The sequence below is a fragment of the Silurus aristotelis genome (assembly GCF_946808225.1).
Source record: "Silurus aristotelis genome assembly, chromosome: 10".
NCBI classification, from domain to species: Eukaryota; Metazoa; Chordata; class Actinopteri; order Siluriformes; family Siluridae; genus Silurus; species Silurus aristotelis.
In genome coordinates this window covers 27,521,354-27,549,191 of record NC_139583.1, presented here as the reverse complement: position 1 = coordinate 27,549,191, position 27,838 = coordinate 27,521,354, and the positions used below count along the sequence as shown (strand labels likewise).

The 27,838-nt window shown below is 40.8% G+C and overlaps 2 protein-coding genes across 4 annotated transcripts; one reads left to right on the top strand and one right to left on the bottom strand.

Annotated features, from left to right (window-relative positions):
* The first annotated feature begins 1,406 nt into the window (after positions 1-1,406).
* On the top strand, positions 1,407-12,607 carry wash1 (WAS protein family homolog 1). The gene is made up of 11 exons (XM_083553054.1): positions 1,407-1,560; positions 4,002-4,142; positions 5,115-5,226; positions 6,111-6,257; positions 6,854-6,990; positions 7,191-7,326; positions 7,890-8,085; positions 8,181-8,351; positions 9,743-9,901; positions 10,243-10,311; positions 11,807-12,607. The coding sequence occupies exons 1-11, from the start codon at positions 1,553-1,555 to the stop codon at positions 11,953-11,955; spliced, it is 1,425 nt and encodes a 474-aa protein (XP_083409180.1). The 5' UTR covers positions 1,407-1,552; the 3' UTR covers positions 11,956-12,607.
* On the bottom strand, positions 12,576-27,792 carry ddx11 (DEAD/H (Asp-Glu-Ala-Asp/His) box helicase 11). 3 transcript variants are annotated; one of them, XM_083552928.1, is made up of 28 exons: positions 27,670-27,792; positions 25,947-26,254; positions 25,757-25,868; positions 25,135-25,265; positions 24,907-24,993; positions 24,514-24,656; positions 24,383-24,434; positions 23,488-23,595; positions 22,486-22,573; positions 22,208-22,413; positions 21,766-21,918; positions 20,633-20,679; positions 20,439-20,518; positions 19,545-19,586; positions 19,215-19,282; positions 18,334-18,372; positions 17,762-17,888; positions 17,134-17,262; positions 16,912-17,024; positions 16,735-16,807; positions 16,549-16,652; positions 16,127-16,276; positions 15,671-15,739; positions 14,577-14,677; positions 14,218-14,302; positions 14,049-14,124; positions 13,803-13,957; positions 12,576-12,797 (listed from the first exon to the last, which is right to left on the bottom strand). In XM_083552928.1, exons 2-28 carry the CDS (start codon positions 26,079-26,081, stop codon positions 12,765-12,767), a joined length of 2,706 nt encoding a protein of 901 aa, XP_083409054.1. In that variant the 5' UTR covers positions 26,082-26,254; positions 27,670-27,792; the 3' UTR covers positions 12,576-12,764. The 3 variants fall into 3 exon arrangements, with proteins under 3 accessions (XP_083409054.1, XP_083409055.1, XP_083409053.1); XM_083552929.1 differs by having other exon boundaries at positions 25,947-26,251; positions 27,666-27,732; XM_083552927.1 differs by lacking the exon at positions 27,670-27,792 and having other exon boundaries at positions 25,947-26,986.
* Between the last annotated feature and the right edge of the window lie 46 nt (positions 27,793-27,838).

Here is a 27,838-nt window from a genome sequence, read left to right as displayed (position 1 = left end):
CTATTAGGTAAACATCTACTTGTTTGTTCTGCATGTCTGTGTTTGAAATACAAAGGAGAATTTTTGTAAAACATTTTTGTTTTGATGTCTAATGAAAATAAAGTCACTGTCAGAAGTGGGATTTGAACCCACTCCTCCATCTGGAGACCAAAATACTCAGAATCCTGAAAGGTATTTAACCTTGAGTCCGGCACCTTAGACCGCTCAGCCATCCTGACACACAAGTGCGTATGTGTTATCTCCATAAATGCCGATAAAACAATTTATACACCTATCAGTCTGTCTGTCTTTTTTCTGTCTGCTTCTGTCCTATCTACCTGCTTGTCTGTATTTTGTCTGTCTGTCTTTCCCCCCAAAATTAGATAAACATCTACTTGTTACTTCTGTATGTCTTATGCCTGCTCGTCTTTTCTAGCAATCTATTGATCTTATTTATATAAACATCTGTCTGCTTGTCTGTTTTAACAGTTTTTTTTCTGTCTGTCTGTTTGTCTGTCTGTCTCTCTGATCATTAGGTGACCATCTACTTGTTTGTTCTGCATGTCTGTGTTTGAAATGCAAAGGAGAATTTTGTACAATATTTTTTTTTTTGAGTAATAAAAATAAAAATACTGTCAGAAGTGGGATTTGAACCCACGCCTCCACGTGGAGACCAGAACACTCAGAATCCTGGAAGGTATTTAACCTTGAGTCTGGCGCCTTAGACCGCTCGGCCATCCTGACACACAAACCACTATGTGTTATCTCCATAAATACACCTATTAGTCTGTCTGTCTTTTTTTTATCTTACTGCTTGTCTGTCCTATCTACCATTCTATCTACCATTCTATCTATCTATCTATCTATCTATCTATCTATCTATCTATCTATCTATCTATCTATCTATCTATCTATCTATCTATCTATCTATCTATCTGTATTTTGTCTGTCTGTCCGTCCATCCGTCTATTCATCCATCCATTTACCTGCTTGTCTGTATTAACAGTTGTTTTGTCTGTCTGTCTGTCTGTCTGTCTGTTTGTACAACTATTAGGTAAACATCTACTTGTTTGTTCTGCATGTCTGTGTTTAAAATACAAAGGAGAATTTTGTAAAAAAAAAAAAAAACTATTTTCGAGTAATAAAAATAAAATTACTGTCAGAAGTGGGATTTGAACCCACGCCTCCATGTGGAGACCAGAACACTCAGAATCCTGGAAGGTATTTAACCTTGAGTCTGGCGCCTTAGACCGCTCGGCCATCCTGACACACAAGCAGATTTGTCAGTGGCTGGTTAAGAATCTCCAAAAAACATACACACCATTAAATAAACGACAAATAAATGACTCAGTTGACAGCAGCTCTGAGGGGATATTTCTCTATCTATAAAGAAGATACCCACTAAATGGCCATCCTGGGTTGTATAAATCCTACCGAATCTGCCATCCTAAATCAACAGTTAGTGTTAATCTTTTGTCATGTGATCACGGGACGCGGAAGTCCTATTAATCTTTTTCAGCCTGTGACGCGAAGCAAATCGGCTTATTTTAAAGTTTGAAGCTCGGCGTTTTAAATGGGCAGGTAATATTTCTCAAAGTTTTTATCTACAAAAAACAAAAAAAAAGAATCTAGCGTTTTTATTTTGAACAGAACCGCTGTTTGTTTTGGGAATAGCTTTAGCTTTACAAGTGCGCATGCTAGCAAGCAGGATGTTGACATGTTTTGGGGAAAAGCAGGGAGGTGTTTTATCTTATTCGCAAAAAAAATTTAACGTTTTAAACATTTTCGAATACAAACTGCATTACTCAGGTCGATTTGAAAATTAACGTGATCACGTGACTTCTAGTGACGTCGTCATATTGATCCTAATTATGATTATTAATTATACAGAACAGAAATTTCCCAAGACAATAAATGTGGCTGAAGGAATGATTCTCTTTTTAAAACGATTTAATTCAGTGTTATTTGTATACAATTTTAAAACAATGCACATTGTCCCAAAGCAGCTTTTTAGAAATAGAGGTTATAAAATAAGACTTTATATTTTAAAAGTTTATCCTAAATGATCAAGCCAGTGGTTACAGTGTCAAAGAAATGCTCTGAGATGGTATTGAGAGGAACCAGACTCAAAAGGAAACCCATCTTCATCCTGGTTGCACCGAATCCATACCAATTCCATTGTTCTGGAGGTCTAGTTTCCAGTATTTGGTCATTAAAACTGTGGTCCTGAGCCTTTGTAGTTGACTGTTGATCTTAATTACAGACCAAAAACCATCTTCGCAGTTCTTGAGTTGCTCAGTAACTTTACAAATCTTCCGTTTGTTTACGTGGAACCATCCCCAGATGCACACTGTGTTCTCCGATCGGAGAGTGCTCCATCCAGATGCAGGGTGTCAGGATGAATCAGGCAGATGTGAAAGGAAGAAAGGGATAGGAACCCCAGGAGCATTTAAAAACTTAATAAAGAGATATACAGATATATATATATATATATATATATGGATTGTTTAGAATCCCTATTGTTATATAAGAGTTAAAGACAGTGTACCGTGTGATCAGGGTGTTAGTAGGCACTTCATAAAGACTTACTATGGCAGTATAACTAATAGGGAGAGCCAGAAAGTTGCCCCGACGTGAGGAATCTCTCACGATCTTCCATCGTTAACTAACAAATCATTTAAGAAAAATAGGAAAGGATCACAACGTTGTGGTATCGGTATTAATGAACTATTTACATCACACCAATAGAAAAAAGTAAAGGAAATAATTATTATAGCGTTTTTGTTTTTTTTGTTCTTTATATTTTACATTTACATTTGCGGCATTTAGCAGACGCCCTTATCCAGAGCGACGTACAAAAGTGCTTTGAGTCTCTAGTAATGAATACATTTACACCGGTACACAAGATTACAAACTTAATATAACCCTGGAATTCTACAAACTTGGAAAGTGCTAATTTAAGTGTTTTAGGAAAAGGTAGGTCTTTAATCGTCGCTTGAAGATAATCAGGGATTCTGCTGTACGGACATCTAGGGGAAGTTCATTCCACAACCTCGGTGCCAGAACAGAGAAGAGCCTTTATTTTAGATATATCTGTAAACACATTTCCATTAAATCTCCTTCATTGTCAAGTTTGGTGCACAAGGAAAAGGAAAATTGTTCACATTTGCCATTTGCAACAGTCGTTTTTAAATTGCATACACATTTTTAACGCTTTTAACGTTTCACCCACATTGACTTGATGTGCGTAACGTTCAAACAGAAACGGAAGCATAATGATCATTTGAATGTTTTGTCCCGAAGACATTGGGACTCCCGGTTAGGACACTTAGGATTGTATTTTCATCATAACAGCATGTGATATTTGTAGCCAAATTCTGTGTGTATTTTAATACTTGTGTATATTCTAACCAATGGTATAGTAAAAAGGTAGTAAAATGGTCCCAGGACTACATACAGTGCACTTGAAGAGAACCTTGCTGAAGCATGTTTGACTCCCAAATCCTGTTTTCTTACAAAATGAAATGCTCTTTGTCATGTGACTTTGTCACTGATTTGTAGGAAAACAAACAATCAGAAGGGAAACATGGGATGTTAATTAGAAAAACCACAGCATTGAGAGAGCTGATTTTACTGTGCTGCATTAGGAAGCTTGCTCTGCCACACAGGTCACATGAGCACAGCTGTTTTCACAGCTGTCCTGCCAACTAGCTACAGAGGGCTTTGAGAAATTGAGAATTTGCTAAAAAAATATTGGAAACTCTTTGATCATAGACTGAGATTGTTTCTAAATCCGCATTCCACAAGGAGTCACAAAGTTCCAGAATTAGTAGGTGACTGGGAGCTAATCTTCTGATGAAGCTGTAATGGTGTAGTGTGCAGTATGGGCTTTAGGGTTAATCCAGAGAGACGTGGATGTGAAATGGAACGTACGTTCCACGAGAGCCACTGAAGTAATGAACATGTCTAGTGTAAGAGATGGAAAAGCATTTTAATAACCGTCTCCTGCGTTTTTTTTTAAGGATGACTCAGAAGAACCACCTGGAGGGCCAGGTCTATTCTGTGCCACTGATCCAGCAGGACCTGAGGAGGGAAGAGGCTGTGCACCAGATCACTGATGCCCTGCAGTACCTGGAAAGCATCTCCACCGATATCTTCTGCAGGTGAAATCACATCACCTCGGCTCAGACACGGGCAGAGAGCAGTGGTCATGTGACATAATAGAGTTGCTGTATTGTGCTCTCGGTGTACATCAGCAGTGTGAAGCTGCGCGTCTCAGTGCAGAGGAGAAAAACGAGCTGGTTCACTACTCCGCTTTATTTCACATCATAGTGTTAAATATTTCACCGTACTTCTTTCCTTTTATTTCTCTATGTCTGTCTGTCTGTCTGTCTGCTTTTATATAAAATAAAATTGAACAGATTTGGAGCACAAAATGTTTAAAAAGAGCAGGAGATGCAGCGAAGAGCAAATGCATTAGATTTTCTTTTGTTTTGTATCCACGTGTGTGTGTGTGTGTGTGTGTGTTTGTGTGTGTGTGTGTGTGTGTGTCTGCCTGTCTGTCTGCTCAGATTTTCTAATATCAGCTGCAGGAATGCAAAACCAGCCATGTTACCATGACAACATAGTGGAGGAGAGGTTTTACTTGGGGTGTGTGTGTGTGTGTGTGTGTGTGTGTGTGTGTGTGTGTGTGTGTGTGTGTGTGTGTGTGTGTGTGTGTGTTTGTGTGTTTGTGTGTGAGAGTGTGAGAGAGAGAAGATAACTACTGGTTTTCTGGGTCAGCTCCATTAGGATATACTTTCTTTTTTTTTTTTCAATTTTTTCTTTATTTATTTCAGCCCATTAGAGTCCTCACTAGGCAACAGGGTGTACTTGGGGGGTGTGTGTGTGTGTGTGTGTGTGTGAGTGTGAGTGTGTATATACATGCACAGGCTTGCTTGCTTTATATAGCTCACACAGATGAGTTAAACACTACAGGCATGAATATACTGTGTATGTCATGGTTTATGGAGGAAAAACCAGCATCATGGTCTTTCTTACACACACACACACACACACACACACACACACACACACACACACACACACACACACACACACACACACACACTCACACTGTGTTTTTGGTTTTTCAGGGTGTCTCAGAGTGTGGAGAGGAACCGCACTCACCTTCAAGCCGTCACAGACCGCATTAAACTGGCTCAAGCCCGAGTCCACAAGATTAAAGGAAGCAAGAAGGCCACCAAGGTGCTGAACACACGTTCAGGACACACACACACACACACACACACACACACACACACACACACACACACACACACACACACACATTCCATATCTATTTGCACCAGTTGCGTGATAAATGTTCTTTAACCGCAGTCCTGACCGTAGTTTTGGCTGTAATACGAATCACAAGTGCACATTAAAGTGTGCATTTTAATACCCTTCCGGTTTCTATAGTAACAGTACGCACTTATTTTGTGAGTGCAATTTTATTTGGCTTTCATTACAACAAGTGATAGTATGCAAGTTGTTTTATATAAACAAAACAAGCATTTTGGAAAAAAACCCTAAAACAATCTAGGAAATGAAATCCAGACTTTGCATGCTGTACGTAACCATGGCAACAATCATAAAAAAAAAAAATAAATAAAAAAATCTGATTAGACTGAGAGTAATTCTTCACTTTATGTCCTGGTAGAAAGTGTTTCATCTATAGAAATGCTAAACTCACCGAATTCCATATAAATAATGATATAATAATACAACAGCAATTCCGGGGCTCTGTGTAAAATGTAAATAGAAACAGAATGCGATGGATTGCCTGTGAATACAGTTTGTCACATCATCCACAAATGCAGGGTGCACGCGTGAACATGATCCCATTCTCGTTAAGAAAAACATACAAGATCTTTCCGTCTCATGGTGAAAAAACGCTTTCTGGTTTCACTTCATTAGGTCCCTTACATAACCCAATATGTGAAACCGAGTCTGCATTATTCATCCTCTCGCGAGACGCAGCATTTGCTTTGCAGATGATCTGCAGAAGGGAATAGGTGCGATTTCTTTACAGCGCATACACCGTTAAATACGAGTGCAAAATAAAGGTGTTTGTGTACGTGTGTGTTCAGGTGTTTTCCAGCGCTAAATACCCCGCTCCTGATAAACTGCACGATTACTCATCGATATTTACGGGCGCTGTAGATCCGGCCTCGCAGAAACGGCCACGGTACAAAGTTCAGGGCAAGCTCCGCCCCCTGGATGACAAGGCCTTACAGGTGAGTGACATCTTTATTTTTTCTTATGTCTGTCCTCCAGAGATCGGATAACATGGCAGTGCTACAGATTCCCTTCGCTTCAGGCGGATCCTGTCAATTATTAGCTGGAAATCTGATTGTCTTTATATAATGATCTTGTTTAGAAACATTACAATTTGCAGCAGATCAGACCCAAGACGCATTCAGGTGGCCGTAGATCGGATATAAACCCAGCCATCACTTTAGTAGGGATACCAGTACTAGAGGTTGTTCAGCCAGCCAATCTTTGCCATTTTTTTTAATAATTCTGAATCGGCCAATTTGGCGGCATGAATCGATTATGTAGCATGCGCATTACTAGGCACTACAGCCATCAGCTAACTAGCGTGCACGTTCTGTGCTTGCGTGAGAGAACATAACTTTCCCATACCAGCAGGTGGCAGTAGTCTGTATTCCAAACATTAGAAACGAATAACTCTGGACTTGTTCCTTGAAGGACATAGTAATGTTAAATAAACACTCTTTACAACCACGGTGAGCAGAAAAACGTCAGCATGCATAAGAAATGGTCTTCTGCAGGAAATAATGAAGCAGCGTTGTGTGTGTTTGTGTCGCAGGAGAAGTTGATGTATTTCCCAGTGTGCGTGAACACTAAGAAGCGCTCCGAAGATGAGACGGAGGAGGGGCTGGGGAGCCTGCCTAGAAACATCAACTCCGTTAGCTCCCTGCTGCTCTTTAACACCACAGAGAACCTGTGCGTCTCTATACACACACACACACACACACACACACACACACACACACACACACACACACACACACACAGATCCTTATTTACCAGAGGCCTTCTCCACTTCATCACCCCTGTGTGTGTGTGTGTGTGTGTGTGTGTGTGTGTGTGTGTGTGTGTGTGTGTGTGTGTGTGTGTGTGTGTGTGTTTATGGCTGTTCGCAGGTATAAGAAGTACGTCTTCCTGGATCCTCTGGCAGGAGTCGTCACTAAAACTCATCACACACTAGAGACGGAGAAGGAGGAGAAGCCGTTCGACGCACCGATGTCTATCACAAAGCACGAGCAACTGGAGAGACAGGTGAGAGTCGGATATGAGAAACGTATCCCGTGTACCAGATAGGGCTGTGCGATGTGCCAAAAAGTTAAAGTGCAAGGAAGTGCCAAATTAGATTAGATTAGATTAGATTCAACTTTGTCATTACACTGTCAAATACACTGCTTCTGGGTTCATATAGGTTCCAGAAATGTTTTTTTCAGTATGGCTCTTTCATGATGTCATGAAGAACAGAATTCCTTGCATGGACACTTCTCCATGCACGTCTCCGCTTCTATCTGTACGGCTGGATCCATTGCTCCTTGCTTAAGTTTTAGATCCTGTTTTGTTTATAGTCACGCCACAGACGCAAAACCCGAGCGTGACTTTAGCCCCGCCCACACCACGCCTTCAGGATCTCTGCTGTTTTCGGAGAGAATCGTAACGCTGGAGCGTTTTTTTTCTTAAATCTGATCAAACTTAAGACTCTTTGAAGATGTAAAGAATGCAATGCTACTCTACACATCCTCAACATTGCCTGCTATATAGAGAATCAATAACTTCAAACATTTTTGTGTTTATTCTCTAAATTTTTCTGTCTCTCTCAGACTGCTGAAAATTATTTCTACGTGCCGGACCTGGGCCAAGTGCCCGAGATCGATGTGCCCTCTTATCTGCCCGATCTGCCCGGTATCGCCGATGACCTCATGTACAGCGCTGACCTCGGCCCAGGCTTCGCCCCTTCTGGTACCGTAGCTGCGGCCATACCCGAGCTGCCCTCTTTTGGCACAGAACATGAAGAAGGTAATGGACACAGCATAGAAACTATCTGGACTAAAGCAGAAACAGACCAGTGTGTATTTGTTTGGTATTTTGACCAAATATATTTCATATTTCAGGCTCCCACTTTCGATCCGAGGTTCCTCCCCCTCCTCCACCCCCACCTCCTCCTCCTCCAGCCTCATTTTCCCCAGGAGCTCCTCCAGCCCCACCCCCTCCTCCTCCACCTCCACCTGCTGTTCCTGATGACACAGGTGGTAGAGGTGTATCCGGTCATGCCCCGCCCACAGGTATCCCATTTTCTTAATAATATAGGGGATGAACACCGAGACTCAATTCGATATTCATTCCATTTTGTCTAATTATTAGATACATTAGATCTAAGATTAGATTATTATTGTGTGCAAAAAATCCACAAGAAAAATATTACAGGTTGCTTAATAATAATAATAATAATAATAATAATAATCATAATAAAAATAATTCCTGTTAATATTTTATTTATTTATTTCTGCATTAATTCATATTCTGGATCTTTAATTTATCATTTGGGTTTAAATGATCTTGAATTTCCATAATATGATGTTTAGTTTTTAATTTTTTTTTTTTTTTTAGTTTTTACCTCTAATGTTTTTCTATTGTGACAACACACACACACACACACACACACACACACACACACACACACACACACACAAACACATTATATACATTATATTAGGGCTGTCAATCGATAACAATATTTAATCGTGATTAATCGCAACCTTTTTTGCTGTTCTAAATGTACCTTAAATTAATACTTTTGTATTCATTATTTATTTAATAATTATTTATAAGTTTTCTAATACTCTAATCAACATAGGCATGGACCATGTTATTAGTGAAACCAAACTCAACATGGAGCATGAAGACAAAATGTTCTTGTAAATATTTTAATTATGATGTTTTAAATTACATAAATCATCAGGATACCAAACGGAACTTTGTTTCCACACGGACGGTTTTAATTGCCGGATATGTGAATCATGGCGGAAAACAAATGTTTAGTGATTCAAATTTAATTTTTCAGTTTTTATTATATATTTAGTTAAAATGATCAAACAGAAGTACACGCTGCATTAATGGCTAGATGGATGGATGGATGGATAGATAGATTTTATATATTTATATATATATATATCTATATCCAGCTATCTCTCTCTATCTGTGTGTGTATATGTAAATATATATATAAATAGGGCGTATGTGCATGTGCATGCGATAACTTTACAGTTCTTACCCCACCAGATCTCCATATCTTTTTTTAAAGTTGTAGTATATCAATTATAACCTTATATTTCACTCGCTACACATCAATAACAAAAAATACTGTGATACGTCTGTGATACAAATGCCAGCTTGTATTTGATGCACACTTTAAATCGATGCATCACATCATTAACCCTTACGGCAATGCAGCGATGAGAATTGCTGAATCTAACCATCCCTTATTTAAATATTTATATATATATATAATTACACTCCTCCATTCCTGAAATGACACGGGGTATTTGGCAACAGAAAAGTATGAATACTATAAATACATAAAAGACTTGTGAAGACCCAGCAGCTATCAAAAGAAATCTGGGACAAAGTTCTAGAAAAGTGTGTGTGTGTGTGTGTGTGTGTGTGTGTGCGCTAGGTCCAGTAAAAGACGCCCCCACAGAGGTCCTGAAGCCGTCAGACGGGCGAGCCAGCCTGCTCGAGTCTATTCGTAACGCTGGAGGCATCGGCAAGGCCAAACTGCGCAACGTTAAAGAGCGAAAGATGGTGAAGAAGAAACAGAAGGAGCAGGAGCAAGGTCAGTGCCAATGTTCTCAGTCCATACAGAAAAATACGTACCGTAAAGCACAGGAAGCTCGTGACTACACTGACCTTCGAGATGTTTTTTTTTTTTTGGGAAATATTTTTTTCCTATCAGTGCTCAGTGGATTGAATAACGCAGTTGTGAATGCTGTGTTTAGATTCATACGTTTCTAAAATAGACTTACAAGATTTTGATCGTATTCGCTTTGTTCATTTTTCATCTGTTTGGCATTTGCTGGGACATCATCAGGCTCACGGGTTGCATTCGTATCTTTTTAATATTCGTTTAAAACTCATTACCTTTTTCGACCATGTCTTCTTTTTTCTTTCCTTCAGTTGGAGCGGCAGCCAGTGGAGGAGATTTCATGTCCGACCTCTTCAATAAATTGGCCATGCGGAGGAAAGGTAGGATTTTACATATCACTTATAAAGGCATCTGATTTATTCATAGTTTTGTGTAGAACAGCAGTTTGTGTGTGTGTGTGTGTGTGTGTGTGTGTGTGTGTGTGCGTGCAAGAACATGACTGGTGCAGAAATTATATTAAAAACACAATCTATGTTTAAGGGGAAATACATAGTGATATGGGAGGATATTACTTCACATGTTGTACACTATTGTTGGCAAATAATCATATCAGGGTGATGTAATAAAGTTGAGTCACAGCTACTATCCTGAAGATAATTAGTTTTCAATAACAGCACTTCCTGAAATGGTTTATTCCAATAAATGGGGATTTCGCAATAATTACTTGTTTTTCACTGTTATTGTACTTCGTGACAAGCTCCGATTTAATAATCATTCCCTCATAATTTCGATGATCCAGGTATATTTTTAGTCACGCATCAAGTGAACAACCTCATACCAAGTCTTCAAGAGCTGAGGAAACACCTAATAGCATCAGATCGTAGATACTATAATAAGTAGCATCTTGCCCCCGAGAGATCAGTCTTTAGGGTAGAACCTCTGAGATAAAGCGGTCTTTAAGTAAAGTAATAAAGAATTTATCAGCAAACAATTTATTAGTCGTTGACCGCAGCCTATGAGCTGAATAATAGATGTGAGATGAACATAGACAGATATAATGCAATTAATCCCATTGGTCCAGTTCCTGTTTATCACTGTGCTGATCCTCCCTCATACAAGAAACCCTATTTAAGTGCGAGAACAAATTGTTCCTAAAAATCAGGGCATCAACAATTGTTGTCCCTTTTAGGCAAACGAGCAACTCGGACTACAAAGCGCCCCCTATTGATAGGGTTAACTCTTAACAACTACTAGGAACTAATGTGACAGTAAAACTGTTGCAGCCTCGCTGGTCATTTTGTAAAAAAACCTACCGAATTTTCCAAATCGTGGACACTGGAGACTCCTTCCACAACTTATCAGCCATTACACCATTTCTTCATTTTACATGTGAATAACAAGATTTGAAAATACGTTAATGGTCAGACAAACGCAATTATAGAGGAGCCCCAGGTTAATTACTGGGTCTAATTAGGGGGCAAAACACGGTCAACATTTAATAAACAACAAGCACAGTGACATTCTAAAGAATCTAGGGTCAGAGTTCAGGGTACAGCAACACCCCTAGAGCACAGAGAGTTAAGGGCCTTGATCAAGGGCCCAAGAGTGGCAGCTTGGGGATTCCAGGGCTCAAACAACTGACCTTTTAATCAGACCCAGATCCCAGGATACGACAGACAGTAAACACATGCAAATATAAAAACTTAAGCTTTAAAAAGTCATACATTTGCTGTTTTTGGTCTTAATTTTGAACAGGTCTTCATTTTCAGATGTTTATTTAACTCCACCTCTTGTTGCTCGCACTGATATGTACTTCTGAACATGCAGAGCGTTCCAGCAGGCCCTACTCATGACACATCTCCGTTCAATCCATAGGCATCTCGGGTAAAGTCCCAGGGGGCGGAGACTCCACCGACCCGCCCGGCAGCTCTGGAACGGCGTTCGCCAGGATGTCCGACGTGATCCCGCCCCTTCCTGCTCCTCACCAACCGAACGCTGAGGACGACGAGGACTGGGAGGCGTAGCCGAAAACACGCTTACCCAAAGACTCCCGGAGATCGGAAAGGCGCGGATTTGATTCCCCAACAGACGCGGATTAGAATTTAACGTGCGTTGACTTCGGTCGCTACAAATACTAATTTGTGTCAGCGTTGAAATATGAAACGATGTAGGTGATGTAGAAAACACTGTATATCTTCTCATTTTCTTTAAACAGTAGATCAGTAAAAACCCAAAAATGTGTGTGAGACACCACCACAACGCACGTCTATGAAAGGATAACAGGATAATAATAATCAGAAACTCATTCACTGTTCATTACTGATACGTTCGCTACGTTCCTTTTGGTTTTTTCCGGCTCCCGAAACAAAGAACTTGGAAGGAAACCGCTTTTGATTGCCCAGTGGACATTCAGGATTTTCTCCATCTCTGTATATGAAGAATTTAAAATAAGAAGGAAAACATATCCGAGCATCTGCAGAGTGATTAGAGTAACGCGTGTAATTACATCATTCACGCACCGATTCTTTTCTAGCGTCTGCCGGGAAAACATATGGCTCACATACACGCTGTGTGTTCTGGAGTTCTGGAAGCATGACAGGGAAACACATCAGTCTGAGTTCATCATGTACACGTTACCAGTTCATCTCATTAAATCTCGATTTTATTCACATTAAACAGTAACAGGCTCACGTTAACGGCGGTCAGGGAAAAAAGTGTCCAAAGAAAGGAAAGGTTTGTTGTTTACAGGGGTTTTAGAGGAGTACGTAAACACAAGGGCTTCAAAACATAAACAGCATCTGGACAGTAGAAGTGAGGTCATGTGACGTCGTGCTCAGTGCTGTGTTTGTCGCTTCTCCAGGAAAAACTGCAAAATCAGACAAATATCCAGACACACACACACAACATATAGTCATACACTATATTGACAAAAGTTTGTGGACACCTGACTATACGATTGTTAGGTCCTTTTTTTTTTTTTTTTTAAATGTCTCCATTCAACCTTCACTCTTCTGAGATGTTCCACTAGAATTTGTGGAGATTTGTGCTCATTGAGCGTCGTAACATTGATCATGTTGCGTCGTAACAATAGGGTTGGAGATCTTCTACTCTGACGCATGTAAAGTGTATCTTCATGAAGCTGGCTTTGTGGACAGGGGCATTGTTGTGCTGGAACAGGTTTTGAGCTCCTAGTTCAACATCCTCATCTACAATTGTGCCAATCAAACTTTGTGGTACAAGTTTGAGAAAGAACTATATAGATTTATATAAATAGCAACAGAAAAAAAGGCGGGTGTCCCAATACTTTTGGCAATACATGTATACGGCTAGACGATGGTTTTCTGGTTTGAAGTCGTGCAAATTGATGTGAAGTAGATTGATTGATTTTTAATTTTTTTTTACATCATGTATCATTTAGTCTCGGATGTTACCATTTGTTTCAACGCAAGTACACAAATTTGGGTAAATTTATTTATTTTTTTTTACCAAAAACTGTCAAATTTGTATTATAACCGTTTATCCGGAACCTTCCAGTCTACCTAAGTGAGGTGGTTTTTACTTCTGATCAAGTGTTGATACTTTTTCCTATAATCGGCATGCCTGATGTATTTTAATCCCCCTTTAAACGCAGCAACTTGCCTTTCATTTTGAATCGAGCTCCGAGGTCACGTCCACACACTGAGGTCACGTCCACACACTGTTCGAGTGTGTCGACACTTTTTAGTGTAGATGTAGTCTGAGACTCACGGAAACCACCGTGATGGAGAATTTGAATTATTGAAGTGTGTGTGTGTGTTTTTATATAGATAATGTAGAGCTTGTTGAAACATTTCCTAGACACGTCTTTACTCGGCTACGAACACACCCTTACCTTCCTGATGCTGCCGAAAGCCGGCCCGAAGCTGCTGTGAGTGTGTGTGCTGCTTCGGATCCACTCTGGAAGTTTGCGCAGCGTGGCAGGACGGCCGTAGCGCCGGTCACACAGCACGATGCAGGCGTAATCACCACGGTGACGAATCGCCCGGCCTGGGAGGAGACACGGGGTGTGATGAAACAAGACGCAGCAGGTTTTTTGAGCCGAAAAACAGTTTATATACAAAAAAAACCCTCGTTATACCTATTGACTGGTTGACCGCCTTCATGCACAGGTTTTCGATTAACGCCTTGCCTGGAGTTTTGCCACCTACAGGAGGCTGCGAAACAACACAATTAATACGTTTCCATTTATTCTGTGTAGAATCTTTTGGTGATGTTACAATAAGAAGTTATTTTTCCCGCTCACTAACCATGTGTTTGTCTAAATACGCCATTTTCTCTTGGAGTTCAGGGGACTTGATGTTGGGGTACGGCATTCCGACCATCACAATACATCTTAACACACACACACAAAGTGATGAAGTGAGCATGATTGTAAAAATAATTTGCCACTTAATACATTCGTGAGGGAACTCAGATTGTAAGTCTGCTCATAAAAAAGTTTGCATTCGGTACACGTGAAATGGTTCGGTACGAAATTGTGTACTGTTACACCCCTATTTTAGCTCAAACTGCGACCTCTAGTGTTCAACCAATGCAATTTCACAATCAACAATACAGATTTCCACAGTGTGAATGTTTGACTTTTATTTGTCTGAATCCCTCTCACCTGCCCAGATCATTTGAGAAATTAATCCCTTCACTCATCTTTCCTCCAACCACAGAGAACAACAGCGCCCCCGTCTGGCCACCTCCATTATTCCTACAGCACTACAGAGGATAAAATAAGACTTAAATTTAATAACACACTGCTGCTAAAACAGGGCTGTGGCAAATATAAATATCCTAATGATTATAAGAAAAATTAACCTCATAATATATATAAAATTATATTATATACATGTAAGTAATATAAACACACAGGCATGTAATTAGAGTAAAACAAATCATGAGTTGGGCTCAAGGCATCCTGATGTAATGTATTGAGCTCAATTAGACAGCTTTGTGGTGAAAACTGAGTATTTTCCTATAAGAGCATTCCACAGAGTGTTTTATTCCTCTTATAGCACAGATTTTATAAGAAAATTAAAGCATGGCAGACTTCTAACCCGTTCTAGCATATAAAATCACCTGCTGACCAATCAGATTCAATTGTGCTGTGGTAAAATTATATTAAATACATATATACACACACAAATAGTAGTATAAAATCTATATTATAAATTGTTATACTGAATATTTAAAAGTGTAGAAATTCCTTGAAATATTGTCTACCAATAAGCTAAACACACAAACACACCATTAGTGAGTTATCGATTTTGCCGATTATCCGGCACCGAAATTTGATTGCTGGAACTATCATAAAAATAAAAAATAAACTATACCGATAGTTTTTCCGGGTTGCATTATACAGTACAAGAGTGGCCCCTAGAGGCGAATCACTGACATCGTGCTGTTTATTTAAATGTTTTTTTTTTAAATTATTATTATTATTTTGGATGTAACTGTTTTTATTTATTTGGAGTCTTACTTTTTGTTTCAGTTTAAAATAAATGTTTTTTTTTGTAATGAATTTTTATTCATATAATTAACATTCATATCGTTCGGTACTGGGGGTTTTTGTAATAAAGGTCAGTACTATTTTACATGGAGTGTTTGTTTGTTTTATTATCCAGTGTTAATTTTAAAATCGGTTGATTAATAGTTTATCAGCAAGTACGGACCAACCTAGCTATCGCTATCTGTAAAATCACAATGACATACCTGGATGCACCTGGAGTACTCAGACAGCACCTGCTCCACCTGACCTGCTTTCTTTGGTTCCTGAAAAATCTAAAGTACACAATTAATAAAAATGTTGCTGTAAAATATTGCAAATGATTTAAAGCTGCTCGCCTCGAAAAGCCTTTTTTTTCTCTCCTCAAAACCTCACTCGCTCCAGAATTATTGGCACCCTTCAAATAGTTTCTCCTACTTCTCCAACACTTTACATCTCCTACCACTGTTCTTCTCTGGGAAGCTTTCTCCGAATTATTGACACCCCTTCATGATAATTCTGCTCAAATTAATTCCAGTATTATATGTTCAACTAATACTGTAAATGCAGCACTGCACATTTTTAAAGTTCTGGAGTTGATCGTATGGACGATTTCATGTCTCATGCATTCTTCAGAAAGAACATCTCTCTGATGAGGTGGTGTAAAGTGGAACAGTGTTTACCTTCTTTTTGGCTTCAAGTCGCTGAAGGACTCCGCTCTTCTCCCAGTGTCCCAGAATTCTCCTCTCGTACTCGTAAGAGGGGAAAAAACAGACCACGCCTCCTGGGACCACATTGCACAGGTTGGATAGAACACGCCCCGTCTCCTCCATCTCAAACACAGTCATGTGAAGAAACAAAGTAATTTTATAGTGATTTTATATATAAAATTATTCTAAAGTTACTAATACTTACATATATTTTGAGTAGTTTTTTTTTTTACATTTGTATCCATGGCAACCATATTTATACAGTATAGTTATTTAAATCTGGGTGAAACCATTTTCAGTAAAAAAAAAAAAATAAATACTGACCTACGCAGTTACAGAGTTACAGATTCCCAGAAGTGATCTGTGTGTGTGTGTGTGTGTGTGTGTGTATATACCATCTGTGGGGTGTCTCTGGTCTGAAAGGTAAACTCCAGATCCTGTCCAGACGGTCCAGCGCAGAGGATTATGGGTAGAATATTCTCTGGAGGGATCACATGACCTGAGGTACAGACAGATTTTGACATAGTTACAATGAAAGCAACACACACACACACACACACTCGCACTAATAACACACTCACCACATGAAAACTGTGTGATGCGCTCATTAGGAACTCCAGCTGCCAGGAGAAGCTGCTCCTTAAAGTCTGAGACCTGTGACATGAAAAGGTGTTAAAAGTATTCAGTTAGGAAGCCTTGCTCTTAGTGTGTGTGTGTGTGTGTGTGTGTGTGTGTGTGTGTGTGTTGTATACACTTACAGGTTGCATGGTTCCCCCAGCGATTATGACGGCCCTGCATTCTTTGAGAACTTGTGCAAAATGAACCGCTGCATTCAGCATGAGAAACTTTACACTGCTCTGAGCCAGACATGCTGCACACACACACACACACACACACACACACACACTTATCCATTGTAAGAATATGTTGAAAGTTATGATCATGCCACAGAAGAACATTTCCAGAGTGAAGAATTCTACCTTGTTTTTCCATCACCACTCTTCCATCTTTGTTGGCGCTCGTGAGAGCAAAAAGGAAACTTTCCACCAGCATCATAGGAGACGCCATGAGCGGTCTTTCTTCTGCAGAACCCTGGTTCTCAACAGGACCTAGCACAGACATACAAGTATATAGACAACTGATTTTTCCAGCTGGATGTGGTTCTTCTGCAGACGGTTACCACAAATTTGGAGGCGCACATTTGTATCTGACGTCTTTGGATGCTGTAGCATGAAATGTTCACTTTAACTAGGAGACCCCAAACCTGTTCCAGCATGACAATGTCCCTGTGCACAAAGCCCGTGGAGGACCTCCAGTGGCCTGCTATAGATCTCTTAACCCTCAACCCTATTCAACACCTTTGGGATGACTGATCATCGACTGCACCCCAGGCCTCCTCACCTTACCTTATCTATACTAAATGGACAAATGTACTGGGACAATGACCCCCTTGTGGCTCACAAATCCAAAATCTAGTGGAACAGCTTCCCAGAAGAGTGGAGGTTATTCTAACAGTAAATCAGGACTACATGTGGAATGGGATATATAGTTTGTGTGTGTGTGTTATAACGTGAACCAGGTAATAAATCCGCGTGACTGGCACGTTACCTGTAGCTTTATTCTGAAGGCCCTGCAAGAAGCGTCCGAGTCCTTCGGTTCTGCGGTTCTCCTTATTCATCCAGCTTGTGTGCGCGCTCACACCGCTCCCTTCATACTTCTCAGAAAATCCAAACAACTACACACACACACACCCACACACAATCAGTTGTCCACAGTTTACATTTTGGCCAGAGTGATTTATTTCATATATATACAGCTGAGCAGATATGGGGTTAAGGGCCTTGCTCAGGGGCCCAGGAGTAGCAGCTTGGTGTGGATGAGATTTAAACTTGCGATCTTCGAGTTAAAAAATCCAATGCCTTAACCACTAAACTACAACCTCCCCAGTTAAACCCTGTATCCAGCCTTTAGTGTAAATTCAATAAATAAATAAATCCACCAGGATACAAGAAACTCCCTGACATTGGAGGTCCAGGTGGCAAATTCAGTCACTAAGTGACGAATAAACATCACTAGATGCCTGTGTAATTGTTACCTAATGAAATAAATCACCCAAAAGATCATCATGTACAAAACAATTAAAGGGACGGAGATGCGGAAGGAACAGTCGCTCAGCTCACCTTCCTGCTGATCAAACTCTTCTCGAAATATCGCTGCACCTTCATGAAAAACAGATCGGAAGACATTAGATTTTCAAGCGCTTGTTTTTGAGGCCTGCTGCAGAAGCAGTTCAACAAAGTGGAGTTATTCAAATGCTGATTAATGTCCAAGAAGTGCAGACAAGTCCCCCCCTCCCCCCCCCCCTTACTTTAATACCACAGTAATTTGGTGAGAATTTTATTTATTTATTACAGAATTAAACATGTTACTTTCGTATTTGTTTCTGTTTATTGCTGACATTGGAGCAAAAACAAACCCCTCATTGGTTAAAAGTGGACTAACCAATACACACACACACACACACACACACACACACACACACACACACACACACACACACACACACACACACACACACACACCAGTGAATAACACTGATCTCTTCATCATGGCACCTGGTGAACATGAGCAGGTGAACATTTTGTCCTCAAAGTTGATGTTAGAAGCAGGAAAAGTGGGCGAGCGTTAGGATTTAAGAAATTGTGACGTCTAGACGTCTGGCTCAGAGCGTCTCCAAAACTGCAGCTCTTGTGGGATGTTCCTGGTCTGCAGTGGTCAGAATCTATCAAAAGTGCTCCAAGGAAGGAATAGTGGTGACCCAGCGACATGGGGGTCCGAGGCTCATTGATACACGTGGTAGCTCCTGCAATTCTGTTACGCCTAAACACTGTATGATTCCCAATGGATATAGAAGTCATATAGAAAAGTGTCTGAAGAAAACTGGAAGAAGGTTCTAGCACCTCGAACGCAGCGATTGGAACAACACAACCTTCGCCCGGCTTGTTTCAGATAAAAGGGAACACAGATGAACACAGATGACACTCGGAACGTACACTTGTACCTTGAACAGGTTGATGTTGTCGATCTGTGCTCTAAACAGGAAGTCGTTAATGGTTAACAGTTCAGCTCCTGTGAAGAAAACACAAAATCATTAGTCTTCAACCAACTCAAACCAAATTCCTAACATCGAGGTTTATTTTTTCATTTTCCAACCACCCCTCAAAACGTGTGTGTGTGTGTGTGTGTGTGTGTGTGTGTGTGTGTGTGTGTGAGTGAGAGAGAGAGATAATGTCCATTGTTAAATGTGCTACACAAATTATGCAAAACTAAATTGTATAAATAAATGTGTGTGTGTGTGTGTGTGTGTGTGTGTGTGTGTGTGTGTGTGTACCTGGCTGAGTGCTCTGGGTCACAGGGTTCAGGCCCACCTTTCCTGTGATCACAAAACATTCTTATTGAAACAGCAAAACACACCACCCCCCCCCTTTTTTTTCTCTCTCTTACCCCCCTTCCTTTCTCTCTTTATCTCTCTCTTTCCCTCATTCTATCTCTCGTTCTCTGACCTCTCACTTGTTCTCTCCCTTTCTCACTCTCAACCTCTCACCTGTTCTTTCCCTCTCTCACCCTCCCTCTCCCTCTCTCACCCTCCCTCTCAACCTTTCACTCATTCTCTCTGCCTCTTAACCTCTCACGCGTTCTCTCTCCCTCTCTCAACCTCTCACCCGTTCTTTCCCTCTCTTACCCTCCCTCTCAACCTAAAACTCATTCTCTCCCTCTCTCACCCTCCCTTTTAAGCTCTCAAGCGTTCGCTCCCTCAACCTCTCATGCGTTCTCTCTCCCTCTCTCAACCTCTCACCCGTTCTCTCCCTCTCTCACCCTCCTTTTTAACCTCTCAAGCGTTCTCTCCCTCAACCTCTCACCCGTTCTCTCCCTCTTTCACCCTCCCTTTTAACCTCTCATCTGTTCTCTCCCACTCTCACCCTCTTTCCCCCCTCTCAACCTCTCATTTGTTCTCTCCCCATAACTCACTCTCTCCTTCAGCTCTCTCTCCCTTTCTCTTTACCTTTTGCCAACTCTCTCCCACCCTCTTTATCCTCCACTCTTCCTCCCCCTCTGTTTTACACACCATTTCTTTCAACCTTTCGCCCACTCTCCCATACTCCCTACTTCTTTCTCTCTCCTTCTCTTACTCTTACCCCCCCCCCCAAACACACACACACACACACACACACACACACACACACACACACACACACACACACACACACACACACACACAGCTGACCTCCAAGTGTGCGTACAAGCCCCTCGAGCACGAACAGGATTTGCTTGATGTACATCAGATTCTTGGCCTTCAGGCGGCTCCTGCAACATACACGCATTAATATAAGAAATTCCCTCACATTTCCTGACATTCTGCAAAATAAAGAGGCGGCGATTTTTAACAACGTGAGCAGTAAAGTGTTGTTTTTCTTTTACCTGTAGCGGTCGCAGTACTGAGAGAGCTGTGAGTGAGCCCTGCACAGCTGAAACACAGCAGAGAACGGATAAAAAATGTGCGATTAAGTATTTAAATCGATTGACAGCTCTAGTTTAGAGCTCTATAGCAGGAGATCTTCCACTCCACCCAATGTAAAGCAGATCTTCATGAAGCTGGCTTTGTGCACAGGAGCATCGTCATGCTGGAACAGGTTTGGAATTTCCTATCTCAATGCAAAGGGAAATTTTCATGCTTCTGCATTCAAAGACGTCCTCTAACTTTGTGGTATCAGTTTGGCGAAGAAGCACATCTGGCTGTAAAAATCGGGTGTCCTAATACTTTTGGCCACACAGCGTAATTTAGTAGTCAGGGTTCAGGAGGAACTTTGTTTCACTGAATCAGTTCAGTATTCAATCACATTCATGTTTTGCTTTAAAACATTATGAATTATTCTTTGAAGTTTCGGGTCACAGACATTTTCAAAGAGTTTACGGTCTGCTTTGATGTTGAACGGTTCAGAGACACAGGAAGCGGGAAACGGGTCGCGTCGTATGTTTGGTAACATGATTCAGTGGTGTTTCTCGTTAACCGTTTTTAAAACATTAAGCAGAGACGGTATTTTCATATTATGGAAATGTCCATGGTGCTTAACTACAGTAGATAAAAGCAAAAGTATTGGGACACCAACAACCTCGTAGCTGAATGAGCACAAATCTAGTGGAACATCTTCACAGAAGAGTGAAGGTCATAATAAACAGCACCGTGTCTACGCATGCGGTCGCCTGGGGCGCAACCTGCCCCACCGTCGCTCCTTCAATTTATTTACCTGTTTTTTTCTGCTCAAGTTTAATATACAGTGTATATTTACATACTTGAATATTAAGTGTGTTTAACCTCAGTGCCTTGAAGTGCACGTAATGTAAATGTGTGTATAAAACGTGTATATAATTACATACAGATGAGTTTTTCCTGTACCAGATCTATTTTTTTATGATCAGAAATGCAAATAAAAAGCGTTGTAGCTTCAGGATGATCTTTTTCATTGCAGTATAGGGAAGTTTCAGCTAAAAAGTCTACGTTCACGTTCCCAGATGAGCCGTCAGTACTGTAGCTTTGTAATGTAGTCCCGTACCTGTGCTCCGCTGACCTCAGCACTGTGCAGTGCCGTGATGGTGTCCGTGAGGTTGTGAGCCTCGTCGATAATCACGATCTGATCCTTCAGCTTGATCCCGGAGGCCTTGCGAGTCGCTGCGTGAAGGAGGGACTGATAAGGCAACACCACCACCTGGGAGAAACGCAAATACACGTTAAAAACGGAATCTGAATCACAGAACATCTGGTTTGGGGGCAACTCCCCCCCCAAAAAAAACCCCCACACCTGACATGCAAATAATTCGAGGCTCCAAAGTTCATGGTTCTCCAATATCTACATGTTGGTAGGACATGTTATATTTTATCCATTTTTAGTTACTTTTAATGATCAGCCATAAAAAACTGAAGAAATATGTGTGTGTGTGTGTGTGTGTGTGTGTGTGTGTGTGTGTGTGTGTGTGTGTGTGTGTGTGTGTATACACCTCAGCTGCAGGAATAGCCAGCCGTGTGCTGTAATAAGGGCAGGTGTGTGTCCCCCGGCCGTGCTGAACGAGCTGCTCGATGTCTCTGACGCTCGCCAGCACCTCGTCTCGCATCGTCATCATCTTCTCATAGCCCGAGAACAAACAGGTGGCCTTGACGGCACCTCGCCGACGTTTAGGCTCAGAGTCCCCTTTATTCTGTTTACCTGTATACAGAGGGCAAAGGTCAAACCTGAGCCTGCAATCTCATAATTGCGTCTCGTGATCGTGATTCTGACCGTGTTTATTTTTTTGCAGCTCCATACAGCGATCGTTGATCAGCTGGACGCTTCCCAGTCGAGTCACCTCCGGATTAATGCACAGATTCTGCAAAAATAAATAAACACTCACAAATTGTACACACGGATTTTAAAGATAAAATGGGAAAAAAAAAAAGCCGGAATATTTTCTTTTTTCGGCTCATATCAGTGTAATTATCTTGTTATACACCCACGGTGAGAACTGAGCCACTAAACTCCACCCCTTTTCACAAATAACTTAACCAAAGCACTACATTGTACACAATTACCGCAAAGCTGGAGGACGCATTAAATAATTTTCCCTCTCTTAATTTAGGAGACCCAAACCTGTTTACTTGTTTTGGAGTGGAAGATCTCCTGCTACAGAGCTATAAATACTACTGAACACCTCTGGGATGAATATGAACGCTGACTGCACCTCAGGCTTCCTCACCCACATCAGTACCTGACTTTATTAACTCCCTTGTGGCTGAATGAGCAAATAAATCTCCACTTCAAAATCTAGTGGAGCATCTTCTCAGAAGAGTGAAGGTTATTATAAGAGCAGACAGGGACTAATTGTGAGGGATGGGTCGTTCATGTGACTGTTTCGAATATTACATTTCTGATCAAAGGAACGAAATAAACTAAAAAAGCTTTGTTCGCTTTGATGAACGAAATTTAAAGAACAGAATCACTAAAATAATCCGATCTTCCCGTCACTACCAGAACATACAAATCTTATGGTCAGGTGTCCACAAACTTTTGTCCATATACTATAGGTGTATTCAGTTTAGAAAAATGGGATGGTTTGGGAGATGGTGATAATGTAAGAGGAAATGAGTCATGAATGTTTTCATTCTGTAAGAGGTGTAAAAATGACTGACTGCTCCTTTAATATGTTTCATAACGCAATAAATGTGTGTGTGTGTGTGTGTGTATATATATATATATATATATATATATATATATATATATATATATATATATATATATATGTACCTGTCTAGACCCAAGATTAACCAAGCGGACTGTGGATCTGAAGGGGCTCTTCTGCACTTCATGTACGAACTGAGCCAGCTGTGAGTGTGTACGGCTGCAGTAATAAATCTGATATAAGAAAACACACACAAAACCCCACAAACACACATCGTGTTACACAAATCACACATCATCACTTAAATGATCAAAAAATCTTTTTTTATGAAATGTGAAAATGCTATGCTACTTTATAAAATGCTATGCTACTTTATCCGATACTATTATACAATCTATATTATTTATTTTTCTTAAAATTATTATTTCTTGTGGTTTTTGTTATTTTTTTTACAAATTAATTCTTGCTGATATTCTGCTTCGTCTTACAGTATGGCCAGAGATTTACACACGTCGTTTAATTGTCTTATAATCTTCAGTAGAATTTAATGTTTGGGGGCATAAAAAAAAAAAAAAAAAAAAAAAAAAAAAGAGATTGTTCCTAAGGAAAAATACAATATTCATAAATTATATATATGTATACAGTGCTAGCAAGTATTTGCCCCCTTCTGGGGTTTTTTGGGACATTTTTGTCCAATTTAATTTTTTCATAGGGCCAGGAATTTTTGAACAGCTTTTTTCCCCTTAATAAATGACATCATCATATAAAAACTGCATTTTGGATTTACTCTGGTTATCTTTGTGTGCTATAAAAACATGCATGATGATGAATTGTGTAAGTGTGACAAAGATCCAAAAATAAATAAATAAATAATAATAATAACCAGGAAGGGGGCAAATACTTTTTCACAGCACTGTATGCCCATGAAATCAAGAGACACAATGAATCAAAATTTCAATTTTAATTCCCAATAATATTCAGACAGCTGTTTAAAAACTCGTAAATGTAATTAATGCTCACTTTGGTAATGTGCTCTTCCTCCAGATCGTCGTCATCATCTTCATCACAGAGTCTGGAATAGAGTCAGAGTGAAGATTAAGTCTTGGAGAAATGCTATAAATAAAAACAGATGTGAAGACGTGAACACACACTTGTTTTTGGGAGCGGCGTCTTCATCGCTTTCATAATCGGCAACAACAAGCCCGTCCTCTTCGTCTTCGTCAGGTCCTTCTTCTGAGACCACGTCCTGCTTACTGACCTGCAAGAGCTTCTCGGTCTCGCCGTTCTCGTTGTTCTGTGGACGTGAGGACAGTTTTCAGAGCCTCGATCTTTCAGAAATAAATCTATAATCAGTATCAGAGTTTATTTTGAAAGATTGTTTTAGACTTTTTATAAAACTGAGTGTATCAGCGCCACCAATCGGATCGATTTCTTTCTGGCTCTGGCTGTAGATGAAGTCGTGCCTGGTGATTACACAAAATGACACGTTTCTCTTGATCTAATCTATTAATCTCCTGTCCAACAGTGACGATACGCAAACTGACTTTTCTCTTCATGGCGTGTTTAAGGTGAGCGTTGTGCCTGATCATCTCCAGTCGGTCCTCTCTCCTCTTTCTTTTCACCTCCTCATCCTAGGAAAGAACGAATGCAGGATATGAAAATACAAATGTAAATAAACTCTGGACGATTTTTCTTTCACAGATACTAATATATTTTGCAACTTCGTCAAATTTTGTCTCCAGAAACCCAAAATTCGAATTTTCATTTCCCACCTTTAGTTTGTTCACCATCTCTCTCTCCGCTTTTTTCTGCACAAACTCTGAAACCCAGTCCAGTTCTGCATCAGCACTGCTCCCGTTCTTCTCCTGAACCTCATCTCCTGCCCCGTCCCTTCCTCCTTCACCTAGGGACAGCATCATGACTCATCAATTTATCTCAACAAAGCTAGCTTAGAGGGTTTGATGCACCACCCCAACATTTTTTGGAGACTTCTTCTCTTTCCATACTCTATCATGACTTAAAGGTAATTGATAGCACCAAGAAAAACAGGGAAAAACTGATCCTCTAGTGACAGGGCATCCTTTAGATCTTCCAGTTTCGCCTTGATTTCCTCTTGGTTCTCAGGTTTCCTCTTAAAAACAAGCCCCTCGGTCGAACCATTACTTTAAAATTGAATTAGTGTGAATGTGTGTGTTCATGATGCCCTGGTGTAGACTGGCACCCGAACCCCTTATGTATTCCTGCCCCTCACCCCGATCCTCCGAGTTCCAGGATTTGCTGCGTCAAAAAAATAAAAATACAACAAAGAAGACCCAGGACTGCTAAGCCGCTAGAATGGTCAAACATTCCTCTCCCAAAACTATCAGCAAAAAGAACAGAATCATCATGCATCACCTGCCCTGGAGATCACTGTGTTCTCAAGGAGCTTCGCAGCTTCTTGTCGTTTCTTCTCCTCGAAGTCCTTCAGCCATGTCAGAGCACCACAGATCAGACTCAATGACTTTCCCTGGAAATCACATGCCAACAATGAAACCCCAATTGTAAAACATGGGACTGATCAGAGGAAAGACCCGTGGAGACTGACCGTGCCGGTGGGACTCTCGAAGATGCCCACTTTGCCCTGCTCGAGCACGTCGTAGAGCTCCTCCATGAAGCGCTCCTGGATCGGATACGGCGTAAAGGGAAACGGGAAGCGACTGACGCCATCCAGGTTCTCCATTCCGAGCTGTTCTGTGTCTCAAAAGATGAAATGCTTACTGCTTTTATTACTCAGACTCTTTGAATCCTAGTGGACCTCAGGCTCCAGAGCTCCTTCAGGTATGGAGCTGAACTTCCTTGAAGGTCCGCGCCATTGACGAGACTCAGCCAATGAGAAGGAGACCCAGCCTACTACTGTTAGGGAACATTATCAAATGCCATCACTGTCACTAAACGAAGAAGACATTATAGTACATACAAACTCATTGTTTGCAAAATCATTCACAAAAGATATTTAGTATTCTTAAACTTCCTGTCTTCTTCTTCTGGATCATGCGTCTCCACACCACCCTGTCCTCTACTTCTGCCTCTATTAAGCCATCCACCTCCATGTTTTCCCTCACGACATCCATAAACCTCCACCATGTCCATCCTCTTTCCTGCCTGGGGTCTCCATCCTCAGCATCTTTCTACTAATATACCCCATGTTCCTCCTCTGCACATGACTAAACATCTAATTTTCACCTCTTTCTCCTTGTCTCCAAAATGTCCTACCTGCACGGTTCCTCGAATAAACAAATTTTTAATCCTTCCCATCCTCGTCACTATAGATGAATATCACAGCATCTTAAACTCCACCACATCCAGCTACTGACACTCCCAAGAGTGGTCTTCAAAACCATCAACCGCTGTGATGTTACAGGCAATCTTGTTTTGATTGGCTCGTGGTGTATCTACTCATCACCAACGTACAGCTCAGCATCAGTTTCATTAAACAACAGTCTTGTGACAACAGCCACAGCAGATCATCCGTCTCCACACCCCCCTGTCCTCTACATCTCCCTCTTTCAAACCAACTACCTGCATGTCTTCTCTCACCACATCATGGAACCTCCTCCTTAGCCTTCCTCTTTTCTTCCTTTCTGGTGTCTCCATCCTCAACATTCTTCTACTGATATACCCCATGTCCCTCCTCTGCACATGTCCAAACCATCTCAATCTCACCTCCCTCACCTTGTCTCCAAAATGTCCTATATGCGCTGTCTCTCTAATAAACTCATTTTTAATCCTGTCCATCGTCGTCACTCCCAACGAACATCTCAACATTTTCAGCTCTGCTACCTCCAGCTCCACCTCCTGTATTTTACTTGCCACTGTCTTTAAACCATACAACATCTCAGGTCTCACCACCATCCTATAAACTTTCCCTTTCACTCTTACAGATACTCTTCTATCACAAATCACTACTGCTAACACTCTTTCCCACCCACTCCACCGATATACCCCATGTCCGTCCTCTGCACATCATCAGCTCCACCACCTGTCTTTTAGTCAACGTCTCTAAACCATACAACAAAAACAGAAGAATGAACATTATAGCCATAATAAATCATAGTACATGTAATCATTATGTAAGTTTGAAGGCAAATACTTGTACAATTTGAGTCTGGTTAAAGTTTAAAGAGACTTTGACTGGAGTAACATTAAAACAAGTTAGTGTCTCTCTACTTTTACTCAAGAACATTTTTGTACTTAGTCTATTACTGGTTATAATATATATATGAACTGAAGCTGAATAATCAGTTTTAGTCCTATCAGGCAAAACCTACCTAAACCTTTCGTTCCGACGGCGTTCAGTAGTTTGCAGACGGTCCCTGGCGGGGCAGCGCGTCTCCTTTCTGGTCGCTCTGGAAAGTTCGGTGCCCTTCCTCCTGCTGCTGAAGTGTCTAGAAGGAGCTTCTCGGGTTTAAGTTCCTTCTCTCTCACACATCTCTACAC

Coding starts and splice junctions, on each gene's coding strand:
- wash1 (XM_083553054.1), top strand. Junction 5,227..6,110: donor GAAGCAAGAAGGCCACCAAG/GTGCTGAACACA, acceptor GTGTGTGTTCAG/GTGTTTTCCAGCGCTAAATA. Junction 9,902..10,242: donor ACAGAAGGAGCAGGAGCAAG/GTCAGTGCCAAT, acceptor TCTTTCCTTCAG/TTGGAGCGGCAGCCAGTGGA.
- ddx11 (XM_083552928.1), bottom strand. CDS start 26,081: ATGGAGAACCTGGATGGCGTCAGTCGCTTCCCGTTTCCCTTTACGCCG. Junction 17,025..17,133: donor AGTGGTGATGGAAAAACAAG/GTAGAATTCTTC, acceptor GTGTGTGTGCAG/CATGTCTGGCTCAGAGCAGT. Junction 16,653..16,734: donor CATCACACAGTTTTCATGTG/GTGAGTGTGTTA, acceptor TCTGTACCTCAG/GTCATGTGATCCCTCCAGAG.